The sequence below is a fragment of the Zeugodacus cucurbitae genome, chromosome 2 (assembly GCF_028554725.1).
Source record: "Zeugodacus cucurbitae isolate PBARC_wt_2022May chromosome 2, idZeuCucr1.2, whole genome shotgun sequence".
NCBI classification, from domain to species: Eukaryota; Metazoa; Arthropoda; class Insecta; order Diptera; family Tephritidae; genus Zeugodacus; species Zeugodacus cucurbitae.
In genome coordinates, this window is record NC_071667.1 from 83,448,452 (window position 1) to 83,476,422 (window position 27,971).

The following is a 27,971-nucleotide window of genomic DNA, read 5'->3' on the forward strand; positions in this document are numbered from 1 at the left end:
AAAAACAGCTGATTGGTCATTTAATATCGTATACGATATTAAGCGTTGGAGTTGCCACATGATCCAAAATTTCGCCGGCTGTCAGCTAATTTGAATTGTGCTTCATTAGGTGTGTTCGCTTATTTGAAAGAAAACGTTTAACACTTTTAATGTCAGAAACATATATATTATATGGTATCGACTGAAATCTGACATATATTATTTACATGACACTATTAGATATGTTTGAAAGTAAGCAAATTTAAACAACAAACTTGGCCACTTCCCATATAACGCCTACGCATGAAAGTCAGCTATCAGTTAGTCGTAGCTTAATTACCAGAGAGCTTTTTATGAGTTTCTTAATACCGAATTGATAGAACTTCTCGAAACTCGTGTGTTCGTGTGGTCAGTCATTTCTTTGTTACACATAAAGCTAATGTTTTGCAATATGAATGTGTGTAAGTTTTTATGCAAATTCTTTCAATTTTGGAGCTTCGGTAGTCGTCCATTAATGGGTATAATCATTCCGTCTCTCAAAATTACCAGTGGTATTTTACAATTATATTTTCGGTCTACAACGTAATTTCTGGGTTCATAATAACCCTGTTGTTGTTACAACTATTATCAAGACCCAGGTTGAAAATGGAAAATGGAAATTTTAGTTGTCATCGAGGACATCTAATGGGAGGCCCACGAAACAAGCTGTTTCGACAGGGTCGGATCGTATGAGAGAAGTGCGGATGAATCGGGTTCTTTGTGAGGAGAGTAGCTCCGCTATGAATGGGATTATGCTATGACGTATAGTTTAATGCCGTCGGCATACAGTAGAAGTCACCTCTTGATGCACCTCGGAGGGTGTTATGCTTCAAACAGAGAGAATTAATTCAGCAAAAGCGCCCTATTAGAAACTGCTTGTAGAGTAGTTAATTATGCTCCTTGACAGGTACCATACCGGCCTCATTGTGGAGATGGCGTTCTGGACGCATCAAGAAGCATCCTGTGATTGTCCGGGGCACAGTAATCGGCACGTCTGCAACCACTTATGCTGCATCTTACTGCACCCATACCAATGCTGCGTAATTGAAGACCTGACGGCTGATTACCTTGTAAGTGACCATCAACGTTCTTCTGCCTTTAGTATTTAGTATCTAATACCGCTTCCAAATAGTATCCTTATTAAATTTTTTATGAATGATTTAAAAATGTTTCCCACAAAAAAGCCTCGAAAATGTAAACAATACTCAATTACAGCACAATTAGATATTAATAGCTGAAATACATACCTGCCTACGAATCAAAATTTAAACATGAATAGGTAAGTATAAATGAATTTATATGTGGCAAGTTGAGTTAATTTAGGCATTATAAGCATTAAATTGCATGCATACATACACACCCCCATCTACTAGGTGGCATTAAATTGTAGTAGTAAATTTCGGGGCCGATTGCGGCACTGATTGTCCGATCGTCCCCAAATTGTGTCAGCAACACTTTTGCCTCAGGGTGCCAATTATATTTGAATGTCGCTGCTTGTGCGTGTGAGCCAATGGCAACTTATTAAGCGCTTAATTTGCTTCATGGCTCTAGCTGCACACACACACACACACACACTCCAATGTAATGCATAAGTAAAAGGAGCTGCATAATAAGATGCACAGGAAGTGCACCCATACACACACACTAGAGCAATAATGCTTGTTCACATGCGTGCTCACAATGTTAACATGCGGATAACACGCATTTCATGCATTTCATATGTGTGTTGACATCTGTGCTGATGTGGTTGTTGGTGTGTGTGTATTTGAGTTAGCACTTAAGGCGGTTAGTCGCTCAATTGTGCCACACCGAAGGACCGGCTGGCTGGCCGGTGCCCCTAAATGTCGCATATGATTAAAACGTATTCCCTTGCAACGGAGCTGGACTCTATTTGCATACGCACGCACACATGTGTTTCTCGAACTGCGGGTGTGCTTCAGCGGCTACACTACCACTTGTTTGTCGGCAGTCGCCACAGTCAGTGGCACTGTCATTGTCAGTGTCGCCCAGGCGACATTGCAACAGCAACAGCATAGGAGCATGCAACACGCACTTCCACTGCATGTCGGTCACGTTCGTACAGCTACATCCTTTCTTGCTGGCCGAAGATTAACCAAACATGCTGGCGATGTGCTCCCCTCCTCCGCCATCGACCACAGCTTGCTCGGTGCTCGGGGCAATCGGTTAAGTGCATCAGCGCACAATTATCTGCACAAAATTTACTGTGTGGCAAGCACAAGTGCCACTCATGGCAGGCCACTCGGTGTATTTATGTGTGACTGTGTCCATCACTGCACCGTGGCACAAGCGGCAGCTGAGCTCCTTCAGTGGCTCAGTGACGCTTATTCGTCACTTTGGGGTTAGCCACTTTGTTTTCGTTTTATTGTGTATTTATTATTGTGCGCCGATAAGACATGAGATGTCAAGCAATTTATGCAAATAATTTTAATTTCAGATAAGCAAAACTCAGCTGAAGTGTTGCTGTAATGCACTTGAGCATCTGTGCGGTGCTGACTTATTCATCATCAAACCTCTGATTTGATTGCAAGCGATGAGGCGTGTTGGTGCATGTCACAAAGGGTATTTGCTGCTAGGCATTGTTGTTTTGGTGACATTGGTGCAGGTCAAGTCACCACTTATGGTTTATTGAGAGATTTCATGGAAATCTGCTCATTTTCCGTTGGAGAATCTGCGCTTTGTTGTTGCTTCTTCTTCAATTTATAAATATAATAAAGCACTGGAAATTACTTGAGATAATGTGACCGTGGATACATTGAGAGATCAGGTCAAGTTTAGATTTGTTGACACACACTCGTTTGATTTTGAAATGATATTAAAAGAAAATAGTAAAATATGAAATTAAATGATTTCTGTGTACACATTTTCTATGATAACAATTACTCTCCTGCCGATCAACCGATACGGGAGAAGCAATCCGCTTAATGAGCAAAATTTAATAAGTCTGCAAAATCAAGATTTTTAAGCCTAGAGGTCTGAAATCCTCAGTTACAGACAATTATTAAATTATTATAATAGTTAGACCCGCCGCTGCCTTGGCAACGCTGGAACTACAAACTCTTTTAAGATTAGGATAGAGGAGGAAAAACTTCAAACGAATCCGGGTGAATCCAAAAAGATATTAATGCTTTCACAACATATTGGTCAGGAAAGTTATTTTCGTTCTATTGCTGCCTGTCCTGTTATCACAAGAACCGAAAATGTTGAAAGACAATTTTATAGGGGTTCTACAATTCCTTGCTGATACAAGGTTTCAAGACAATCGCATAGTACTTGAAACCTTTACTTTTAAAGTCTTTAACGAAATAATAGAGATCTTGGTAAAGTGTTAGTGTGAGAGCAATAATTCCCTAATATTGAAATATTATTTCATAATTTCTTTACGTGGCATGCAAAGTATCTGAAACGACGATCGTACAACCATACTTTTGAAATTCAGCAATTCGCAATAGATTGTAAGACGACGGCTTGAAAATTTGAACCAATATAGCCACTGCTGACCATCCAACCGATATTAATTTTTCATTACTATTTTAGTTAGCCTCTTCAGAAAACTGAAGATTATGAATTCGAACATGAAATTCTGAGATATCTCGTGTGAAGAATCTGAGTTATTCACAAACAACCGCTAGCCTCTCATCGTTTCTGGTTACTTTTGATCAAACATAACTTCTTTTTTCGTTGTATGCTAATACTCTATTTAATGTTTGAAAGACATTCTTCTACTTCTTGACTGGCGTAGAAACCTTTTGGCAGTTTGGCGCCAATGGGTTATACCAAGTGAAGACAGGTCCTTCTCCACCTGGTCCTTCCATCGGAGTGGAGGTCTCCCTCTTCCTCGGCTTCCACCAGCGGGTACTGCATCAAAAACTTTCAGAGCTGGGGCACTTTCGTCCATTCGAACAACATGAACCAGCCAGCGTATCCGCTGTCTTTTTATTCGCTGGACTATGTCTATGTCACCGTTGCCAATGTTTAAGGGACCATAAATCTTCCGCAAAACCTTTCTCTCGAAAACTCCTAGTGCCGTCTCATCGGATGTTGACACCGTCCACGCTTCTGCGCCATAATGTAGGACGGGAATGATGATGGACTTGTAGGGGTTAGTTTTTGTTCGTCGAGAGAGGAGGATGGAGTCATATGTAGAAGTTCACGTAAGTGCGGAAAGTTTTTGACTGCCATTCACTTGGGAGTGGCCAGGAACGATTATTTTGTATGTGGCTCAAGCAGCTCACGACTTCCGGTCTTAGACCAAGTATCCTCTAAAGTGAGAAGGCGAATCCCGCTTATGCGGTTGTGCGTAGGGTTTGGGACCCACCATATAAAAACGAATAACCAATGAATAAGAAGCAACAGCGTTGGATGATACACCACCTTTTGTTTGAAAGACATTGCTGTTGAGATAAAGCAATCAAACCTACATATACTAAACCACTATAACGTTGTCATATCTTAAATTCATTTATGAGTACTACACCGAATGAAACCATTCGCTTTTGTTTAATAATTTTAAAACACTTTATTTGACATTTCATTTCGAATTAATTTAGCTACATACACAAACATTTATTAAACAATTACATCTTAAACATCATATATGTATATAGTTTACTACTACATATGTATTAGTTTTCTTTGTCGCCTTTATTTGTTTATTATATTTGGAAACATTCAATTTAGTTAAGAATTAACTAATTTATAATTTTTTTTTTTTTTGATTCTTCTACTGCAATTGTTACCACTGAGAGTTATTTCGTGAACATTTATCTACATTTATACAAAAAAAGAAAGAAAACCGAATTAGTCACTATATACCAAGAATGGTTATTGCATATTTGCACATACATACATACTATATAGGCTCACTGGCGACCTTTTGACTACAGTTATACACCATAGACCAACAACGCCAAAGGATACTCAAGTCATTATAATACATCTGTGTGTACATATGTATGTATAGTAGCATTCGATATAATCCAATATGCAATTGTATATATATTCTTCATATAATAGTTATAATTGAGCACATTGATCAGGAATCATATTATATATATATATGTGTGTATATATACTAAATAAAGTTGTTTTTATTGCATTAAAGTACATTTCTGCTAAAACAAGTTAACCATTTTCGGTTGCTCTTTTCACTTTTGGTCTACCTTAACATTTCGACTTTAACATTTCAATTATTGTTCATTCATGTTTTTTTTTTGTTGTTATTACTTTTATTAAATATATATTTTTTTATTTATTATTTTCAAAAACATTTCATTAATAGTTGCAAATCTCCAATCTTAAACATATGTGCCGCAGCACACCAAATCACATTACTCCCTCGCATTTACTTATACTTCCATCGGCAATCAGACCACAAAACCGTCTTGAAAACTTAATGGCATAGCTATGAGCGGGTCCACACGGTGCCGCTTTAGCCTGCTGTGCAAGTTTTAGTGCGTTAAAATGCATTTTTGCCGAAGATGAAGTTACCGGGCGCATTCACATCCTCAGCGGCGAAATACTCCTTCCACAAGGCGGCGAACTGATCGCGTGTGACCTCGGATTTGCCCTGAAAGCAAAACGATTTATTTGATATATAATTATTATAATTAAAGGTAAAGATGAAGACCACACACCTGTGCCATCTTCTGGAAGGCATCTTGACACTCAGCCTTGTCCAAGCCATAACTGGAGCAGACCAATGTGAACTCCTCCACGTCGATGCTGCCGTCGGTCGAGGCATCCTCCAGATCGAACATGAAGTTCATGTATTTCGTTTGCCAATCCATGACGCTGCTGGGGTCCTTGGCGTAGGCGTCCCACATGTTGCACCACTCGTCGACGGAAACCTGCAGAGACAGGAAAGTTTTAGTTTGCAAAACGGAAATATATTTTCTAAATCATTGTATGCTTAAAGCACTCAGTATTTATGTGTGTGTTCGTAGGCGTAGTTGCACGTCGCTCAATCAGCGCGTTCCAGCCCCCTTGCTGGCACAACCTTTCTGGTTGCAATAGAGCCATTTCGCTGAAATTTATGAATGTTGCGCGTTCAGTAAATAAATAAAGGTACACACACACACACATATTTCTTCGGTCGAAAATTCGCTACATGAGTGTGCTAAATACTTTTACAGTTAGCCAGCCATAATAAATCTGCATACCTAATATACCACATACACCCCCTCCCCCTGCTTGGAATGACCACCACATTACATTTGCAAGTATTAAATGATTCCGGTGTGTTGTTGTCTTCTTGTTGTTGGCATTTTTGCTACATTTTTGGCAGTCGCAACTCCTGCGCGAACACCGCATTATTTATGTATGTGTGCGGTTGGCTAACTTCAACACATGAACACACACCCTCCGGTGTGCTAATGTTCAACCACAGCTCTGTCTGACCAGCGCCATAAATATTCAACTAAACATGTTGCGGTGATTGTGGCCGCGATTTTGAGCATTGTGCCACTGTGGCAATTGGCACAGCAAATGCGAGCCATCGAAGACCACAACACAGCACAGCATAACATAACATAGAGCAGCTCAGCATAATAGCTTGCTCTGCATACAAGCGGCCATTAACACATGTCCGAATGTCCAATACAATTGTATCGGTTTGGGTTTATACATACATATATTTATGTATGAGTATAACTAAGTACAAAACAAAGTCAAGTTAACAAGGTCAAAACAAATAGGGCCAATAAGGCAATCGTTTATGATGGTCTACTGCTGGACGACTTTGGCCTTATGCCACTGGCAAACTTCGAAAAAGAAAATAAAAGAATGTGTTCAATATCGAAAAGGGGAAGGTACTCGTAATTGTTAGCACTACTTATAGACAGAAATGTAGTAAATTCATTTACAACAACTTGCCGTTTTTAGCCAGCAGTAAGCAGGTACAAAATATAACCTTATACTTCGTGATAGTCTCACTTGATAACAATTAAGTTCGAACCAGATTTATTTAAATTTATTTAGCGATCCCTTGGGAATTTATCCATATAACGATATATATCCGATGTATCTCATTGGAATCTGATACCAAAAATCATCTTTTTGAGACCAATTTCATTTTGTATACATCTCTCTCTAAATAGAGTACTTTAATTGAATAACATTTGTATTATAAATATTGAATTCAAAAATAACGATGTTTCAATTCCTCTACTTTGACTCCTCTTCTAAATGTTTTGGGTCGCTTTAACCATTATGATAGAGGCCGGTTTCTATCGAAGTTAGATCTGGTATTGATTTTTTAAACCAGAACCAATGCGTACAGAACCCTGCGATCTCAGAAAGTAAGCGATTCACTAACCATCGAAGAAACTCGAAGCAAACGTGACATGGTTTGCAAAAGTAAAACTATAAACCATTCAAGAACCAGGAGGAAGAGCCCGCAAAGTACTTTTTGCCACTAATTCACCTCAGAAAATTGCCAAACACATTACGGCGCACATAAATAAAACACTAAATAAAGGTCTGTCGGGGTAAAAGTACAAAAAGCAACAAATTAAAGAATATGTAAGAGGTGTACCACCCTTTTTGACTTAGAACCTCGTTTGCATTTACACACGAAACTGCTCGAATAAGGACAATTCAATTTAGCGGAGCATACAAAGCTTGATGGCAACAGAAAAACTGCGGTCATTACTTTTCGGCAATTAAAGACAACAACAAAACGGTGCATACCAGTATGTATGTATGTATGTAGGTAAGCAAGTGGTGAAATTAAAATGACCAGCTGAATGAGTAGCGAACAAGTGCGTAGCTAATAAATAACGGTACATGGCAATAAAACGGAAACAATTGGAAGTGAGACGTGTCGAGTTTAGATTAAGTGAGCAAGGTTGGCGTATATGTTGCATACATATAACGGTATATAACGGCCAAGTCAACAAAGTTGTCAAGTGCATGCTGACATTAAATGAAGACAACAATATAGCTCATATAAAAGCCATAAAACTGGCATTGGAAGCGCACATAAATGCTTGCTTATATAGTTTGCACCCTGTAAGGAAAAAATAAATGTCCTAAACTATTTTAGATTTTTCGAAGCAAATACCAGAAATGTGTTGACTCACACTATCGAAAACTAAAGAAGCACCATAGAACTTTTAAGAATGTTACTGGTATGAAGTGAACAGATAACCCAAAGAGAAGTGAACCCCAACTGTATCAATAATAAGGTGCGATAACATTTTTTTTGGCTTCTCAACGTTTCGAAGGGTTTGAAAATTTCTCTGATCCATGCAGCTACTGAAACCCCTAAACATATTCTGAACGGGAGTGAAGAAATCCCATCGAGTATTCGAATAATCTACTAAACATGTGTTCTACTCAAGGCGTCAATATTAAATTCCCGTTATTTTTTGAACACACCTCGTATATGAACAAAACGATAGCAAAAGAATGGCAAGTACGAAAGGAAAATATGAGGATAATTTCCGTAGCATTTTTTTAACAAAATCAGCAACAAAACCTTCTCAGGTTCTAAAATCCACAGAAGACATCATTTCAGCACTAAGAGAATTTTCCTGCACTGCATGTGTACCGTTGCACGTTTTTTAGCCGAGCCAAGCGTCTTTATTAAGCCAAAAGTCAACACACAAGATAGCAATCAAGTTGGTTGGCCACACTCTCTCGGCGTGTATGTGCTAAGTTAAATGCGGGTGACCGGATAAGTAATGATAGTGGAACGACAAGAATAATAACAACATAAGCAAAAGTTATTATGACAACGTGGCAGTTTACGTTTACGTTTTTGCGGCAGCATCGCTATTGTTGCAACGCTATGAGGACTAAAAATGTACTTATGTATACATATATGGAGGTAGCACACATTCACTCACGTGCTGACGACAGTCGACGAAAGCGAGGTATATTTGCAGGCGCAAAATGCATGAGTGCACATCCTTTGACATGTTTTTGGCCTCTTGCCAGCCAACAAGCAAACGAACCGCTACAAGCACCTGTACAGGTACCGCAATCAGCAGCCAGCACCGCAGCTGACACACACAGGCATGCCGGCTGCTACACGCTAACCAACATTGCTGTTGCAACTACCACATTACCTGCTGTGGCATGTTGCAGCCACTCATATGCAGAACTATTGTTCGGTTGCATGGCCATTTACCGTTTGCCACTTGCACCCAGCATGCAACAAAATGTTGCTTGCCACACATGCCACACATAATTTGACCATCACCTGTGCAAACACCCGCCTCTCCGCTAACGTTGCACGCTGCTGCTCATCTTTGGCCATGACGGCGCAAAAAAAAATTAAAATGCAATTGCACGTTTATCATTTGTACGACATCGCCTCACCCTCTCCCCTCGGCGAGCGCCCCCCACCAGCAACAAGCATGTTGATGAAAGTGTGCAGAGAGAAGGTGGTAAAACTGCTGTGTTGACACAACAATTTGTAGATTTATGCACAATAACTATAATCGTCAGCAGTCAAATTGCTGCAGCGACAGGCTCATAAACACACACACACACACAGACACACATAAGCACAAGCGCATACATGCGCAAGTGTCGGTTATGAGCGCTGTCAAGCATACTTTGTTGTTTTTATGTTGCTGCTGTGGCATGCTGCTGTTGTTGAGTGTTGTTGGTGCTGTGCCAAGAGCAAATCATACATAACTCAAAAACAACAATGCAACAATACAACAACAACAGTGTCAGCGCAAACATTTCCACAATTTAACAACACTAAATGTGCGCCTGTCGAATATCCTTCGAGTGCAACATTTTGCTGCTGCAGCATGTTTTGCTTGCTCGGCGCTTGCATTTTTCCGCTTTTAATTTCGCTCGCTATCGCAATTAATGCACATTTATTTATTTACGTGTTTGTGAGTGTGTGTGTTGCACTTGAAAGGTGCACAGCTGTCTATGCGTTTCTTTTCGCATAAATCAGCTCCGCAGTAGGCGTTCCTAATGCTTAGCTGCTGGCGCAGTGTCCTCCATGGCCTGCAAATTTCAATTTGGTTTCGGCACTTCGGATTTATGTATGCCTTTTCAGCGGCGTTTGTGTGCAATATGCACGCTCGTATTTCATAATTTATTCTATTCTTTCATTCAAGGTGTCAACTGCAGTTGCGTTCGTTCGTTTTTACAAATCTTCCTGGCACTTGAAGTGATAAAGAATTGTTATTAATAATATCCATGGATTTCACCTTGGCAGCATTAGTAAGCTCGCCAATTGGACAATCAATTGGAAATTGAATGTCAGATGACAAAAAATAATACTGAAATCCACAGCCATACGTATACATATATTAGAAATGGATAAATATATGATAAATGGATGTTGTACCCGTAAAAGAGGGACAGATGTCCGATCGGGTTTCGAAAGATTTTTGAAAACATTGCCTGGCTTAGTACTGATCACAACTACAAACCACTTTTCAATCGTTGTAATAATCATGAGAGGAACCAGGATTTAAGCCATTATAAGCTGGAAGAAGTAATTCATTCGAAGGAGAATAGCGTTTTCAGATATCCTTCTAAATGTATTTTGGGTGGGGCTAAGACGTAAGCTGACTCACACGTACAGAAAGGTTAGACACGGCTTTCAAATTTTTTACCTAATAAAGTTCAAATATTCTGCAGATACTCTCCGAATACGGAGAAATATTTTGGATCAGTCATGAACCGATGTTTTATATAACGATATACATAGATCAGTTTAGGTTAGGTTTAGGGAGGCTAAATTCTAGCATTTTAGGTAGCAGCAGATCCCAATGGGACAGCTAAAAATACAAGCCCTTTGTGATGCCCTCAAACAACACTCATATCTGTGGATTAGGACGATCTTCACGTATCGACAAAGCGCTTTGAATTTGTTTCAAATTTTAAGGCGGCTAATATCGATGATGTGTTCGCCTACCGAGATGCTATGACCATAGTCTGGCGAAAGCTATGCGTTGAAGGAAAATGTGCTTAAATGGTTCCACCTTACACTTAACAAATTTCTAAAACAGAACAATTCAAAGGACCTCTTGCGGTTAAACCTTTTCAGATTATTGTAAGCATAAGACTAGTTGTTGTCCAGCATTTTCAAGCTCGAGCGAGACCTGGATGTCCAACACTTGAAATCATGGCCAAGGCCTACCGTCTTGTTCCCAGTCCGATGGTAATGTAGCTAGGGTGCTGCCTTTTGGCAGAGGAAATAAAAGAATAATCGACTTTGTTCTTCATCCTTATTGCCCTTATGTAAGAAGTACGATATACTAAAAAGTTTTTTGTATAGATCTATGACTACTTCTCGAGAGCCATGGGTTCTAAACTCCACTGAGATAAATTTGAACAACTGTGTGAATTTGTGCAAAAATATTCTCTCATTTTGGTTGTGGCAAGTAAAGGTCTGAGGTTCTAACTATAATTGAGTTGATTCATAATACCACAAAACTAACTCCAATAGATAGATTGACAATTTAAAATTTCTATTCTATTCAAAATAAATTTTCCACTCAATTGCCGTTAGCATGCATCGGAAGATGCAACAAACCGGATGAATTTACGAGAAATTGGAAAACACACTCCGAATATAATTCATTCAGTGCGAAATTTTTCAATCGGTTGATTTTATGCAACAAATGGCAGCGATAAATTCCACACGCGACAATCACAGCGCTTACAATTGTAACGGTTTATTGTCGCGTGTTGTTGGTGGTACAACAACCACATGCACCACCAACAGGAGCACCTACAAGAGATATCATCGATAACGGAAATGCGCCAGCTGCTCACTCAGCCGGAATGCAAGTGCGAGCTAGCAAATTGTTAACGGGACCCCAAAAAAATGGCTACCTATTCAAACATTTGCACTTGGAACGCAACTCCGACTGCACTTTGCATGCCCGTTGCACGCTGGTTGCATGTAGTGTGTGTGTGTTGCAAGTGTGTGGGGGGAAATTCACGCAGCATTGAGTTTTAGGTTTGTGACATAGAAAATATTTATGCGAGTTTTGTCAGTGAAGTGGCGAATGCAAACTCAAACAGCCGAGCGGAACAAAACAAACAACAATAAACAATCGAATGGAATTGGTAAAATGCAAATGAGCAATGGAAAAGAGAATGCAAAGAAAAAATGATATGAGAAAATTTTGGCATTTGTTGAAAGAGAAATGAAAGCTCTGACGCATGCCGTTTTAAGAAATGGGCGCAATTTCCAGCCTTGAAAGAAACGCCTTGAAGATACACATATAAGCATATGAGCATCCTTTTAAAGGAAGAAAAATCACGAAATTTCTAGCTGCGAAATTCAAAATTCGAAAAGCCGAAAACTATTCATCAAAATGAAAAATGACAAAGCAAACACACCGTCCACTCGAAATTCTTTTGAAAAGACACCTACTATCCCATATGCACATTTCCTCGATTTGCATTGCCTCAAGAGTTATGCGCTCGAGTGTTTGGCGCAGGGAAGTGAAATAGTAACTGCCAATGCCAAAGAAATGCAGACAAATCGAGAAGCTGGCATATTCAAATTTACTGCCCAAAATGAAGAGCGAAGATAAAGTTTCACTGACATTTCGATTTACGATTAGATAGTCTTATTACCGTAACTACCCAGCAAAGAAATTGCCCGATATTTGAAAATAATCGAAAATAACACTCAAATCCAACATGAATGTCGTTAAAGTGGAGAGGTTGTCTCACGTGTGTATGAAGGTTGATAAGGGGTGTTGTCAAATGCACAAATCCTTGGTACAAAAATGATTGTTTACTCGATTTACTCAAGTAAAATATTCAAGTCAAGCTGGTAAGTTGAGTTGTGAGAACACCAACCGGGGGTACCAGAGTTGCTATAATTATAGGAAGTTTTTCTAATGTCCATTGTCTCTTAGCAGGCAGCATTAGGCCGCTGGGAGTATTTCTGATATGGACAGGCTTGAAACTTTCTATTAGAGTTATCTCTAGACCTAGCCATGGCACAGCCCAATCTTAACACCATATTTACTATAATTTTTATAGATTTTTAAGATATTTTTTCTAGCTGGTCAAATTTCGAATTACCAATAAATTGGAACAAAACATGTGAATAGTCTCACAAAGGAAAAAACTATGATGTCATTTGAATCCAAAGCTCACCAAAAACAGCAAATCAGTATGGAACCAGTTCTCATTAAAATGTATGGCGTGAATTTAACATTAGCCTAAAGTATACCAATCATTCCGTTGATCTCGAACTCGCTGAAAAGCTGCTCGGTGAGTTTCAACAGAAGTGGATCGCGGCTGCATTCTTATGACCTTTGCATGACCTTGGTAAAAATTTTGTCATTTAAAAAATTAATAAAATAGCCGTTATACCATTTAACCTCGACAAGCAATTTTATTGGCAACCATCGAATACGGTTGTGAGGTCCACTTCTCAATTTAATTACAATTTGCATTTCCATTTTTTTTAAACGTACACCATAGTGCTTTTATTTAAACATTAAATCGACCCATTTCGGACTGCTAATTCAATTTACCACACGACATTCATATGCAAATTGCTAAAATATTAAGAGCTCAACCGTGCGCCTCTTTTCGCTACTATAGGGTTTTACCATTATTTTTTCACTTCTAGTTTACTTTCACTAGTGTTTTGTTCACATGTTTACTCACCTGACCATCATTGTCCTTGTCGGCCTTGGAACGCAGACCCTCCCAGATTTCCAGCATGACCGCATGGATCTCCTTGTTCTTCGGTGTGTTCTCAGCCCAGCCGCGCAGTTTGCAGACGCGCTACAAAATAAATGCAAATAGAAGAGCAAAGCGGAAGAAAAAAAAAGCATGTCAGTAACAGTACAAAACAACAACAGCAATAACAATAATTCGCACAACGGCGATAAAAGGCAAAGCGAAGCGCACGCTGGAACGCACGCATAAATTACTTGGCGTTTTTTGGGGTTTCTTGTTTTTTTTTTTGTTTTACTTTTTTGATTTGCGTACCTTTTGGCGTATACTGAATGTCACAGGCATACATCTGGAGCATATGCATATACATACATATGTATATGTAAAAGTTTGCAACAACAAAATATGTGGCGAAATATGCAGACAGCCAAAAAGCGGTTGAGCAACTACCAAAAAAAAAAAAAATAAAACAGAAAAAACGAAGCGACCAAGTGTGGAACTACAAATTTGTTGGCAATTATTTGCATGCAAATAAATTTCACTCAAGTGTTGTGCCACACCGTACAGTCTGCGTGCCACTTTTCGCCCATGCGCCGGCGCGTTCGTGCTTCCGCCGTGATGAAAGAATAACTTGCAGGAAGTAAATTTTCAAACGAAACGAAACTTTCTGTTTCGCTTGTTGTTTGTGTCAACACTTACCTCAATGGCCAACTCAAAGTCTTTAACGTCGATTTCGCCGCTCTGATTGACATCTGTTGACGGATGGGGGGTGTTGACGGAGGTATGGGTAGTTGAAAAGTTTGTTGAAGTTGTTTTAAGGTACATTGTTGCAGCATACACATCGTTGTTGTTGTTGTTATTGTTGTTGTCGAACGTTGATTGTTTGTTTGGAGAGCACATAGTTGGACACATTGTCATTTGGCGTTGTCGTGTGTCGTTCATACGCCATGGTGTACCAAATGCAGGAAGAAAAGAGTGGGAAAGAAATGCGAATGAAATTTTTATATGTATTAAAGCGACGAAAGTTATTCAGTGTGAAATGTGGTGAATTTACAGCAAGCCACCATAAATTATAAATTATTTAGCAAGGTGTCATGTTTTTAAACTATGTATGGCATTCTATTATATTAACGCAATAATTTCGTATGCACTTAAAAAAAAAATTTCGACATATCTGACGCAGCTGCGCTTATTTAACCACAAGCTATCTCTATATACATATATAATATATATATATATATTCAATTTGATTGTGCAAAACTGTCAGCGCATGGAAAAGTTTGTAATACTCTAAAGTATTTTTTTTATTTTTGGCTCTCCCATTTCGGAAATCCAAAACTCTATTTTGAGTGCCATGCACACACAGCTGTCAACACTTCCGCCGCCTGCCACATTCCATTGACATTGGCTGTGTCAGCGTCACGGCAGCGGAAGCAGCATCCAGCCAGACTCCCTTCAACCATACGCGTTCGCGCTTGGCAGTTGGGGGTTGCCAACGGCGCTTTGTAAAATAAATTACCTATATAAAATTAATTGGTTTTCCATTCTGTTAGTCGTAAAGCTAGTCAATTTGAAATTTTATTACAAAATAAAATGGTTGAAAATTCAGCATAACTGTCAGTGCATTAAGCAATTAAATTATTACACACACGTTAGTCCGCCCGCCCGCCATACTAAATCCCATAAGCGAAATGTACAAGCTCATGAAATTTAATGTAAATTGATATTTTAATTTTTTGTAAATAAAGCATGCGCTGGCAATTATATATATAGCTATGCTTAAGTGCAGTTGTGTGTTATATTATATATTAGCTATATAAGCAGCTATATCTATGTGAAGCTTAAAGCGCTATTTATTTTAGCCATTTGTATAAAAATGTATTTAAAATATTCAATTTTTTTTAATGAAATACAATTAATAATAATAAATGCCATAAATCTAAGCATAAAGGTAATTGCGGAATATTAGAATGAGTTGACCACATAATCTGATTGGATTTTGTTTGAATAATATCAGATTTTAAGCATACTCGAGAAATAAAAATTAAAATTTTATCGCATTAGAAAATATAAAAAAATATTTGAATTGCGGCTTTTCTCAATTTTGTTAAAATCAAAATATTTTATATTCACACTGGCAACTCTATTGCTTAAATCAAATTCGATTACTCACCAAAGAAAACGTTGAACAGGAAGAGCAATTTCTTCTTACGGAAGTCAGAGATCGACATGATACTGTTGTTGTTGTTGTAGGTGCGTTAACTATAGAAAAACTATTGACAAATGTCGTAGCGCTGCAGTAACTTCTTTATGCGCGAAAAGTTGCTTGGAATGCTGAAATTGAATTAGGTAAAAGAGAGAGAGAAAAATGTGAAAAGTCAGGAAGAAACAGATTTGTACAATGTTAAATAAGTGAGCACTAAGTATGCCGTAAAATATAAGACGAATTGCAATCACAGCAAGAATTCGAAAAATTCGTGAACTCGAATTTGTTAGTCTAAATTAGGTTGTGCGACTATTACACCTTTTCAATGTTGTGCTCTGAAGTGCGTAACACGGTTAAATGTTACATTTTGAGTACAGTGTTTATAAGTAAATATATATAAATTTACCGTTATAAATAAAAAAATATTTATGAATAATACGCAAAGTGAACTGATAACACTATACCACACTCGGCTGAGTATTGAATCAAACTATTTTTTGGGGGAATGGAGTCATAAGTAAAAAAAAAAAATTTATTTTCCGATTTTCGAACTTAGCTTACAATACCGAAATATTCACCTTCGAGTTTCGAAAAAATTGCTATACATTTTTAAAAAATCAAAAATATAGATATAATTTACATTTTTCTCTTAATTCAATAGTGTATGAAACTTTTCTGTCCAACTTATACGACAGATGCTTTAAAAGGATCGATATTTTTCGATTATATATATCTTTTTTATTTTTATGAAGATCCAACTTTGACCCTTCATAGAAAAAAAATCGATTTGTGTAACCAATTGTTGGCTGGGTTCTATCGGCTCTCCAACTATTCTGCTCAGACTATGCCTTCCAGAGTTGCCCTTTGCTCAGTGCTGCAACTAATATTTCTGCATATTCTTTTCTACACTTTCTTTTCTAAAAAGAAGCGGTCAATTTCGCCACGGAAATTGCACTTAAAATGTAATCACAACTGTTTTTTGCGGTTTTTTTAGCAACAACAAAGAAGTAAAATGAAATGATTGCGCTGTAAAAGCATAGAGAGAATATGATATGTAAAAAAGTGAAATCATAAAAAGATTCCAAAAGAGCTTTATAAAAGCTTTTATTTACAGCTTCGCTAAACTAAAGTGAGACAAGACTTAAAGCCAACCATATTGTCTATTTTACTATTGAATAAATTAAGAATGACATACTTAAGCTTTTTAATATAATATGCACGGAATGTCTACGATAGAAATACTATAGTATGGTTAAGGAAGATCGGAGGAGAGCTTTTTGAGACAATCACCATGACTGTGGGAGAAATTCTGGTTGAGCTTTCGGATATGAAGCTGCTAAAGAAACGTACCCTAGAGGTGCCAAAGGGTATTCTTGCTAGCGAAACACAAACTCAAAACCTCAGCCAGACCCCTTATTTACAGTAATGAGCTCTGAGTATAAAAATTGAACGTATACTAACTTATTGATTGGCTTGAAAAACTACATTTATTGAACTTTTTGGCAGCATCTGAAAAAAATAATCTCTCGAACAGGCTTGAATTCTATTCAGTCTTTTATTTAACAGTGTAATTCCTATAAAGTCAGCTCAGTCAATATTTAAATACTGAAAATATTTTTTCCGCTTTTGGCTTGCATGGAAATCCGCTCAATCACCGAGTTGCATTTCCATGCGTTTCCATGAATGGCGGTGTTTAATCACCACAGCAGCCTTTAATTTGGTGCAGTTCACCGTGAAATAGGTTATCAGCGTCGTAAATTGACCAAGTTAAAAAAACAACAACAGCTCTTTTTTTTTCAAATATTACTGATGAATGGCATGAAATTCCGCAGAGCAATTTTAAAATTGGAATTCGATATGCTTGTGTACGATGTTTACGTATTAAATAATTTGCCGCAGAGTCAACAGCTTTGACTGTGATTATTCGCAATTACACATGTATTTATATGTATGTATAGGTAAGTAACGGTATTTACATTTAAAAACGACGCATTCACATGAGACATTAATTCACCGATTATCTACTTAATTAAATTTGTAATTGCCGGAAAGTGAAGTGCAATGCAAAAATACTTCTACGCGCTCGAATTTCAGTTATTTTGCCTTCGAAATGACACTTGTTTCATCTCACGCAACGCGAAAACACTTTTTGCCACAGTTAATTAAAAATAAAATATTTTGGCAATCGGTTATAAATGCTTATTTGATATAAAAATAAAAAAAAAATGTATTACTATAATATAAAATGATCTCCCATTGCGAAAATATAAATTTTTGTTAATTTGCCCCACACCAGCGCCAACAACTAATCAATAACCAGATGGTGTGAAAAGAAGCGACCGAGTCATAAATAATGTAAATATGCTAAAGCCATAAATTATTTCGGTTAATTGCTTTGTTGTTTGCCGCCTATTTAGCGCTATTAGTATGCGTGTTTGGCAGTCTGCAAAAAAACTCACGTTTGATTTTTTCATAAATTACCAATAAATGGGACCGTAAATGAGGCAGCCGCCCCAAAATAGCCAATAACTCGGTGTGCGGAGAACATAAAGCGCATATAAAATGCAATTAGAATATTGATACAATCTGCTTTAAAATTCTGTGGTTTGCCACACTTTATAATCATAATTAATGTAGTTCACATAATTTGCTCTAAATGAAATTTTATCGCCTTCATTGTTGTGTGTTCTGGGTGTATTTCCCTTTAATACTCCAACGCACACCTTGAAATGAGTGAAATCGGATAATAACCACGCCTTTCTCTCATACAAAAGTGATGTTGAAATGTGCAAAAAGTGCTTTAACTAACTAACTTTCTCGGTCGTCGTCAGAAACACTAAACTTCACAAAATAAATAGTACACAAAAACTGCACTTAGAAATCCACAAAAAAAAAAAAAAGTGGGCGTGGCGTCGCCTACTTTCGGATCAAAAACCATATCTTAGGGACTACTCTATAAATTGCAACCAAATTTAGTACCTGAACCTAATGTTATGTCAGTACCACCCTCAAAAAATTGCAAATTTGGATTCCATCTGACTTGTACACTTTACATTATATAAAGAACCAGTGAAGATATCGGAATACAACTTTGTACTTATCCTACAATGGAGGTATCGCATCGCTCATCTAAAGATTTGCGAAATCGGAATATAAATCTTCAAGACCCCACATAACGAGCATAGGGACTTCAGCGCCTATGGAAAATTTTTTACTTAAAATATAAATAAATCTCGGAGATATTTTATAAAAATTCACAGGGAATCTATTCCTTCTGGAAAAATGTTTCTGTGCCAAAATTGTTTAAATCCCCTTATATGCCTAACAGTAGGTGTACTAATAAAATTAAATTAAATTTCATATATAAATTCCGAGAGCATAAAATGTTCGGTTATACTCGAACTTAGCCCTTGTTTAATAGTTTTTTTATTATCGTCTCTTCGAATAAATAAAATACATTCCAATAAATCCCCAATTCTAGTATTCAAACAAATGTCTTTAACGAACTTTTTCTGAGCACACAGCAACTCAAACAACTCTAAATAAATATTGTGAGATTTTCCATTTTTATTTTCGTAAACTTCGATATGGCCACTACACTTCTATTAAATAAATAAATTCCTCAAAGAAATCCATTTCGTACAGACAGTTTTTCAAATGTGTGTGTGTGAAAGTGCACGAAAGCTTAAAAATTCGCCGTTATTTTGCAACATTTTAAGGCAATAGGAAATGTAAGGAAGTAAACGAAACTGCAGCACAATCAAGCATTCAATGGAATGCCAAGACACACTTGTACACTTGTACGCTTGTGCATTTGTAGATTTCTGCAAGTACTCGAACGCTTTCGAGCAAATCAAAAACAAGCGGCCAACAAACTATTGAGTCAGCAAGCTGGCTTGTGGCGTGTGTGAGCGGGTGTGTGCGTGCATTCATTTAAACTTACACTGATAAGTATGTATATATATGTGTGTGTGCCACTCGAAAACGTCGCAACGGCTGCATATTCGATGGCTTTCGCTCGCTTTTTATTACAAGAAAGGACGCTACTAAGTGGATTTATTGTAAGCTTTTAACACGCGCAAACAACGTCGCGAGGGGAAATTTACGAGTGGAGCGGGATGTGCTGCCACCACTTCCACCGCTGCCGTTGCCATTGAATGCGGCGACAATTCACAATTCCAGCAACTACGGCCATAATCAACGCCCGCAAATGTTTGCAAGAATGTAAGTATGGACGCAGCGCTTTCTTGAATAGCGCCGGCAATTCGTTTGTGTTCATTTCGAGTGGATTATGCATTTGTCACAGTTGCACTGAATATACCTCCATACGAACGCTCATATGCTTGCATTATCATCTTGACTGCGCTGCCATGCCCATTGCAGCGTTGTCAAATGTCAAGTGTAACTCTGCACACACACACACACACACATATGGTGACTTTCATAAATGCCACCTTGATGCCGTTGCTGAGTTGATACTATGTGTTAAAAAGTTATTGCATTTGTTGGCAGCGTCTTTCAAAATTATGAGCACGACCATCATAGCCCAGTAAAATGCCACTGCACACATACACACTTATGTTTTATGCGCTGTGGCCATATGTGTGCTGTGGCATTCATATGCGCTGGAAGACACTTAAATGTAGTGACGCATCATGAGATTCCCTTAGAATGGGCACTAAAAACTTGTATGTCAATAAACAAATGCAAGGCGGAGTGTTTGCAAGGTAGTAGGCCACATGAGGAAATTTGGATAAAAAGTCAGTTTTGATAACCTTGATGATGATAAAGTTTTGAAGTAAAAATTTTTAAAGGAAATTTTCATATTTAGCTGGTGTTTATAGAGTTTTAACAATGATAAATGTAATATTATTGGCCTTTTTTTGGAAGCTAATGGAAATGGTTTCACCTATGAAAGCTTTCCAGATGGCGCAATAAGAACTTTCTAAGCTTTGAGTGCACATTTCGATTTTAAAAAACTTTTTAAAGAAATAATAAATGGTGGGGTCACAAAACTATATTATTTACTAACTGGGCATTTAGCTGTTATTTATAGAGTTTTAGCAATGATAAATATAACGCTATTGGTCTCATATCCAAAGCTGCTGAAAAGCTTTTGACCGGATGAAAGCTTCGTAGGTGTATCTACATATAATAAAAGTGTGAGCTCTGTGAATTTGAAAGAACTTCGGAAATAAATCCAAACTCTTCAGATAATTTAACTGAAGTATTTACTATGTGACATAATAATTTGGTGATTATTATTTAAAAAATATTTCAAAACTTCAAAAAAATTTTATTTGCATTTATTAAAGACATTACTATCAATTACCCATCACTATCAATTACACACTTTGCTTCATTGGCACAAGTTTTTACTTAGTGCCAAATCACCGATTGCGGTTTTCGAATTTGAATTAAAAAACAAAAGTCAACTTCAGTTCAATATAAAGCCAATTAATTAGTACGTACATATAGAAGTGCATTAGCCATAAAAAATTACTTGTTTCGGCATGTGCAAACTGAGTTCAATGCCTAAACTGGTTATTTTTAATTATTCTCAAATTAAAGCAAAGTGTGTGGCAGCGAAAAGTAATCGGTGTTACTAAGTCTAAAAAAAGTTTAAATAATTAATTGCTGCGTTTATCTGAATTATTTGCATGAAAGAATTTGCAAACTGATTTCGAAAAAAAATACAAAAATATATATATATTATTCATTTAATATTACATAACAACAGAGATTTTCGATTTTCGGATAAATAATTTTCTTAATTTTTACATGTACAAAACTATAAGGAAATAATAAATATTTTTCTATTAATATTATTTTATAAAATTTTAATTTAACAAATATCGTCGTGACTTTGACTTTTAATAATTGCTACCTGGAACACAGAAAGTTGCATTTTTGTCACTCCGAGTCTTGCTTGGAGTCCTACTCCAACTTTGGAACATATTTTTGTAGGGATATTACAACTTATAGATTTATAAATAGAATAATTTATTTATGCATTTTTTCCTTTATTCTAGAGAATTCTCCCGAAATACTCATTTAAGCTCACTAAATATATAACAAATATTTCACTCAGCATATTAAAATATCCATTTATAATTAAGAAATATGTCAACTAAGCCGCATATTGTGTCAGAGTATTGAAAATAAATAAGTCGAATACAGTTCAAATGCGTTAAAATTCTGCTTGCTTATTAATTTACAAGCAGTGTTAAGCCGCTGCGCAAACTCGTTCAAATGTTACTGATTGTTTATTTATGAGCATTATCTTATTTATTGTTAACGATTTTTTGTTGCATCTACAGCTGTCATTCGTTGTGAGTCATAATCATTGGTTCTGGTGGCCTTGTATTCATATGTTGACCTATAATGTCATTGCTGTTGTCAGCGGGCAAAAAGAAAGTGACAAAAACTGGTTTCGGCGCAATTCAAATATATTTATTAATTAGCGAACATTTGCATTTAAGGCTTTAACAATAATTAAATTTAATGTAGCTTACAAAAGAGGTGGCTTATTTGAATGCTTTGTAATTGGATTCGTTGAGATTCAATTCAATGTGGATAAAATCAAAACGTCATTTGGTATTGGAGTTTATTAAATAAATTGGAAAGTGGCCTGCCTTTGTGGTAAACTGCAAAAAGGTGTTTTCAAGAAGGAGTTTTCAAAAAACAAAGAGTACTTCAACAGAGAAAAAAGGCAAGCCTCCATTTTTGCCATATTATTTTTCCACTGTGAGAATTACTGTATTTAGGTAGTGCACTTTATAAGCAAGCATAATTCAAAGTAAGTCGTAAATCGTTTGCTTTATTATACAACAAAGCCATCCATCAACTCAATCAACAGTTAATGGATAATCCCTTTTATTTGCTAATAATTTTCTCCACTAAATCAACATTAATAATCAATAAGATGAGCGAGTGATAAACGAGGAAATCGCTGCGCTTCATAGTCAATCAAACTTGAAATTACTTTTTCTCATGTGTATCGAGAGCGCAATTTCTGCATCCTGCCGTCGCTGAGTGTCTGTCAGCGCGTAAATGTGTCGCTTTATCAGCGATTGAGATCACTCATACGCCAGCGCGTACTCTTAAACAAAGACGGCATTTATATGAAAACATCATTTAGAACGCATGAAGCCTGGCTGTGCTACCAGCATATGAAGAAATCAAAGTGTTTGCAAATGACAATGAGACATCGCGTAAGCGCGCGGGAGCAAAATCAACATGCATAAATTTACATGGCATTAATGTCGCGTATACGCCGTGCCAGACTGTTCATGCTCGCCTGCATCCATGTCATTTGTACCACATCACTACATGCCGAGTTCGAGTGGCTTGTGAGCCTATAAAAAGTGCGCATAAAAGGTATATGAATTAAGTGAGGCCTTCTCATGTTAACTTTTCACTTTTGAAGCATCAAAGTAATTTAGCAACAGCAACAAAAAAGGAGCACAATATAACTGTCATTTTCATTACACACAGTGAACTGGAACGTTTGAGTGGCTGCCAGCGGCACTTGTAGTGCAAATGAAATGTGACAAAGTGTCATTATACATACATTCAGTTATATATTGAGTTTGTACAAGCGCCATCATTGGTTCGAATCCGCAAAAGCTGATGTTTCGTCATTCAAATTGTGTTATTACACAGCATCGAGAGACCCAAAAACATTATCTATGCCTCTTTTACACATCACTCAACTGTTTATTTATTTTATTATTTTATTATTTATTTTTTGTTTTGATTTCACCCCGCTGCCAATGGCATATGTAAGACATACATATGTATGGTATATCTACAAAGCCAGGTATGTCTGCTTAATTGGCGTTGGTTGCATTTGTTCTTCATTTGTGGCTTCATGTTTAATTGTGTGCATTTGACCAAAGTTTTCACATTTTCTAATTCTAAGCAAATACATATATGTCGTTGCACACACACACTGATGTGAAGGTATGGACAGACAAGTAAAATTTTAGATAAAGGAAAAGTAGAGTTGGCTAGCTTACTTGCCGCCTGAAGCTTTCACTTGAGGCATTGCAAAAATTAATTGGAAAATGCAATGTTTTGCTTCAGAACTAAATATTTTGATAGCAAAAAATTAGTTATGATAATGCAGGTTTAGTTGCACTGGATTTAGTATAAAATGATATATAATATAGTTTTAAGAACTTTGGTCTTATTTTATATTATTTTTATTTTATTTCATTGTAATTCCATAATAATTGACTTCAGGAAAGATAATGACGAATATGGCATAATCATAATGACCAATGCTCGTTAAATCTTTAATTTTATAGTCGCCAGTCTTTAAAGAAATAAGTTTCCAAATAAATGAAGGGTGTATTTTAGACATGTCATTATCAATGAGGGTCTTTGAGTTAATTGAGTTATACTCAGTTTGGCTACAATTTCATAATGAACAGACTTACTCTGGAACAACACCAATTGCAGCAAAAATTGGTCGAAAATTGGGCTTCTTGGCTAGAATTTATTCCAGGAAGCCCGCGGCTAGATCACTTGCTCGAAATCATTTTTATAACATAATAGGAAACCCTTATCCTCATGATAAAGCTAAATTCTTGGACTTAATATGGAATTATATGCGTTTCATTTCATCTTGAGAAATACATGCTTAAAAAATACCCTTTACAAGTACTAATTTTTTAGTATGTTAAACTTTTTTATAAAATACTGCTCAAACTGATTATTCAATTAGAAAAAAATGCGCTTTGAAGCTCTATTATTGTAAGTATCTTAAACACATGACATAAAAGCTACACAAAAGGTTCAACAGCCCCAAACTGGTTTGAATTAGTTCATTTACTTTGTTCTAAGGAAATATAGAATTTAAGCTCTAATTAATTTAACAGCACAAATATTTTATAAAGATATTTATATATTGTATTTTGATTCATATCATCAAATACGAGACATATGTATGTAATGAAATTCTATTTTGTACAAAAATAAAAATAATTTATTTTTCAAGTATAATCACAAGGTATAATTAATACAAAGAGTTTTATGTATTCTGAAGCATTTTCTGACAAAGAATTGATTTCACGAATTTAATATTTAACAAGCCTTACTAATGTATTTGTAATTTTAAATTTTTTCGAAAACGAACAAAATTTGCCCGTTTGTGGGGACCTAATAATTTAAAATTTTCTCTGTTCTCTTTAAATATAACTGCTTAACACATAATTCGTCTGAATTGCCAGATTCGCTTGATTTTCTATGACTAACTTCCGTAATAAGTCTTCATCTGATTTTCTTAAACTTCGAATAGCGTGCCTTTTGCTCCCTCTACCGGAATTTATAGTAATTATTTTTGAAAATGCCTTAGTATTAAAAGTTTGGTATAAAACTGGATTCTACTTCTCTTACTAAAATTATAAACTCTCTAACGCCTATACTCCCACCACCACACACTGATTATAGGTACTCAAGCATTGACTTTAAGAAATTTTTGAATTTTATGTTAACTGCAAATGAAAATTGCAAAAATTCTGTACAAAGTAATGGCAATCTACGATTTTGTTCAATTTTAATGTCAATTTAGTTCATTTTAGGGAAATCTGTATGTAACTTTAACACAAACAGCAAGTAAAACCTGCAATTTGCTAGCAAAATTCACTAAATATATCGCAAGATGTCAAACTAAATAGAAACACTTTGCAAGTATTTTGGCAAGTCTAAATTGAGAAGTTTTTTGGAACTCAATGCAGTATAGGCGACACAATATTAATTAGCCACACCCTAGGTATGGCAAATACGCAGCAAGATGCTCAGATATATATACTGTGTGAACATTTATAAAACCAAGAAAAGTCCTTAATCACCACGAAACTTTTCCTGTCCACTTTATCTTAATTTGGTGCCGAATGTTGTGCGGTTGCCGCACACAGTGGCCTTTCTTCATATTTATACACATACAAACACAACCGAGTCAGAGTCGACAAAATTGTACGTGAATGTGTGTATGTTTTGCACTTTAATGTCCATTTAATTTGCGGCAACACAAATTGTTTCTCAAGTTTTTCACCTTCAGCTGGGTGAGCCGTTTTTCAAAAATGCTCACTGATACTTTGGCGGCACACAGAAAGAGGCGCAGCCAACACAAAAAAGGCAGTGAGCTCGACACAATTGTCTGTCTTGCAGCTAACACTTTTCAGTGCCACAATTGTTTCTTCCATTTGCAAATTACCGTTATTTTTTACTTATTTATGAAAACAAAAATCTAAACTATGAAAAATTGCGCAGAAAGCGTGCGTTCTTTCATGGCCGAGCATGCTTTGTGCTGCAAAAGTTCGTTTCATGTTCTCATTTTCCATGTCACTTTTTACGGTTTTTTACCTTGAGCAATTCGCATTTCGCATTTATTTCAATTTTGTTTATTTCAATTCTTCAACTCTACCTTGTTACATACAGACAAGTTGTGAAATTATTCTGCGCACTCACTCACCAAATTATTAATCGCTTCTGGCAATTAAGATAAATTTTTGCGACTCCTGCGGCCTTTCTTAATTCGGAAATCAACGGAGACTTTCGTTAGAACACACTGTGCCTTACGGTTGGCTGACTGCGATTGCGACTGTTGCAAGTAGCTGGTTGCTGGTTGCGCGTGCGAAACGTTTGTGATATTGCCGCATGCACGGGCTGTTGCTTTTATACGTCCAATTGGCTGGCTGGATGGCTGGCGCTCGTCTGCCGCTGCCTCGGCGCGTTCGTGTTGGTGCAGCGCCTTTTGCTCGTGCGGTGGGGTGGGTGCTCAGCTGCTGGGATTCTTGTTCCATTCTCACAGTCGCGCTGCGGCACTGCGATGCCGGCGTCATTGTTCGTTACTTCGCTTTTGTTATCGCGCAGCAGCCGATGCTATCTTATCGTTGCGCCGATTGCGACATTTCGTTTGGTTCTTCGCCCATTGCCGCAGCCGCAGCCACAATTCCGTTGTTTCGCTGCCAAGTAAACATTTGTTTGTATTTGCTTTGATACGAGTATGACTGCAAATAGCTGCGCAAATATGTGCGTGTGTGTGTGTGAATCGCTTGCCTTTTTGTTTGCCGATTCGGTGTTTGTTGTCATCTCTGTCAAATCAGCGCCTCTGTACTGGATATGCACTGCAGCGCGGTTGGCGGGGGTGTGTGTGCGGCGAACGCTTAACCACGTGCACTCGCTTTGTTGTTTTTTTTTGCGGTAATTCGACATTTCGGCCAACGGGTTTAATTTCTAATTTGCATTGCTCGCCGCTTTGCCTTTAATTTTGGAAATACTCGTAATGCAGTGCGACTGCTTAGATTTCGTTTGATTTGGATTTGCTTGGCTTACTCGTCGTTCTCTTAATCGCGCACACGTCATTTCTACACAGATCAATGCGCTGTATTACGAATCTGGTTTTGATTATCTTTAAATTGAATTCACAAATGTTCTGAACCCGTTACAAAAAAACTTTCTGACTAACATTTCAACTTTCTAACATAGGCATATAGATTTTGAATTATTAAGGAACTCCAGAGAGAAAAACTATTTATTGAATATGGATATATAAGCTAAAGTTTATTATTATAGGACCTTAGTAATCCTGCTTTCACGCTTCATCTCTATGTTCGAATAGTTGGGTGCTCTCAATGAAACTACCTATTTCCATTATTGTTTTTGTGACCAGCCGTTCAAGGTTTGGTGCCTGATGAATTCCAAGTGTTCAATGTCTGGTTTGTGATAGGGAAGGACATTCACAAAGAAAAAAAGAGAAAGAGAAGAGAGAAGAGAAACAAAGAGAAAAGAAGAAGATAATTTGCTCCACCTCGGAATCATCTATGGTTTTCTGATTTTGCCAGATCGCCCGATTTTTCGTTTCCGATAATGTTCCTATGGTCGGGAAACCAGATTACGGATAGTTGTAGTTTTTCATGAATAACTCGAAGGCTCCTTATTGTAAATGCTCATAAAAAAAATATAAAAAAAACAACCTTGGCTTGCAAAATGCCTTTGAACTCATGCAACATTGTCCATTTCCGATCTTCCTCTAACCGTATAAGTATGTATTTCGAACATAACTTTGAAGTTTCGTAAAAAGCAAATTGAT

At 37.0% G+C, this 27,971-nt stretch overlaps 1 protein-coding gene across 1 annotated transcript; it reads right to left on the bottom strand.

The window, feature by feature from the left end:
• Positions 1 to 5,241: 5,241 nt before the first annotated feature.
• Positions 5,242 to 26,533, bottom strand: LOC105219161 (calexcitin-1). Its single transcript, XM_011195134.3, has 6 exons — positions 26,352 to 26,533; positions 15,839 to 15,999; positions 14,365 to 14,417; positions 13,654 to 13,773; positions 5,673 to 5,885; positions 5,242 to 5,605 (listed from the first exon to the last, which is right to left on the bottom strand). The coding sequence occupies exons 2-6, from the start codon at positions 15,894 to 15,896 to the stop codon at positions 5,495 to 5,497; spliced, it is 555 nt and encodes a 184-aa protein (XP_011193436.1). The 5' UTR covers positions 15,897 to 15,999; positions 26,352 to 26,533; the 3' UTR covers positions 5,242 to 5,494.
• Positions 26,534 to 27,971: the final 1,438 nt, after the last annotated feature.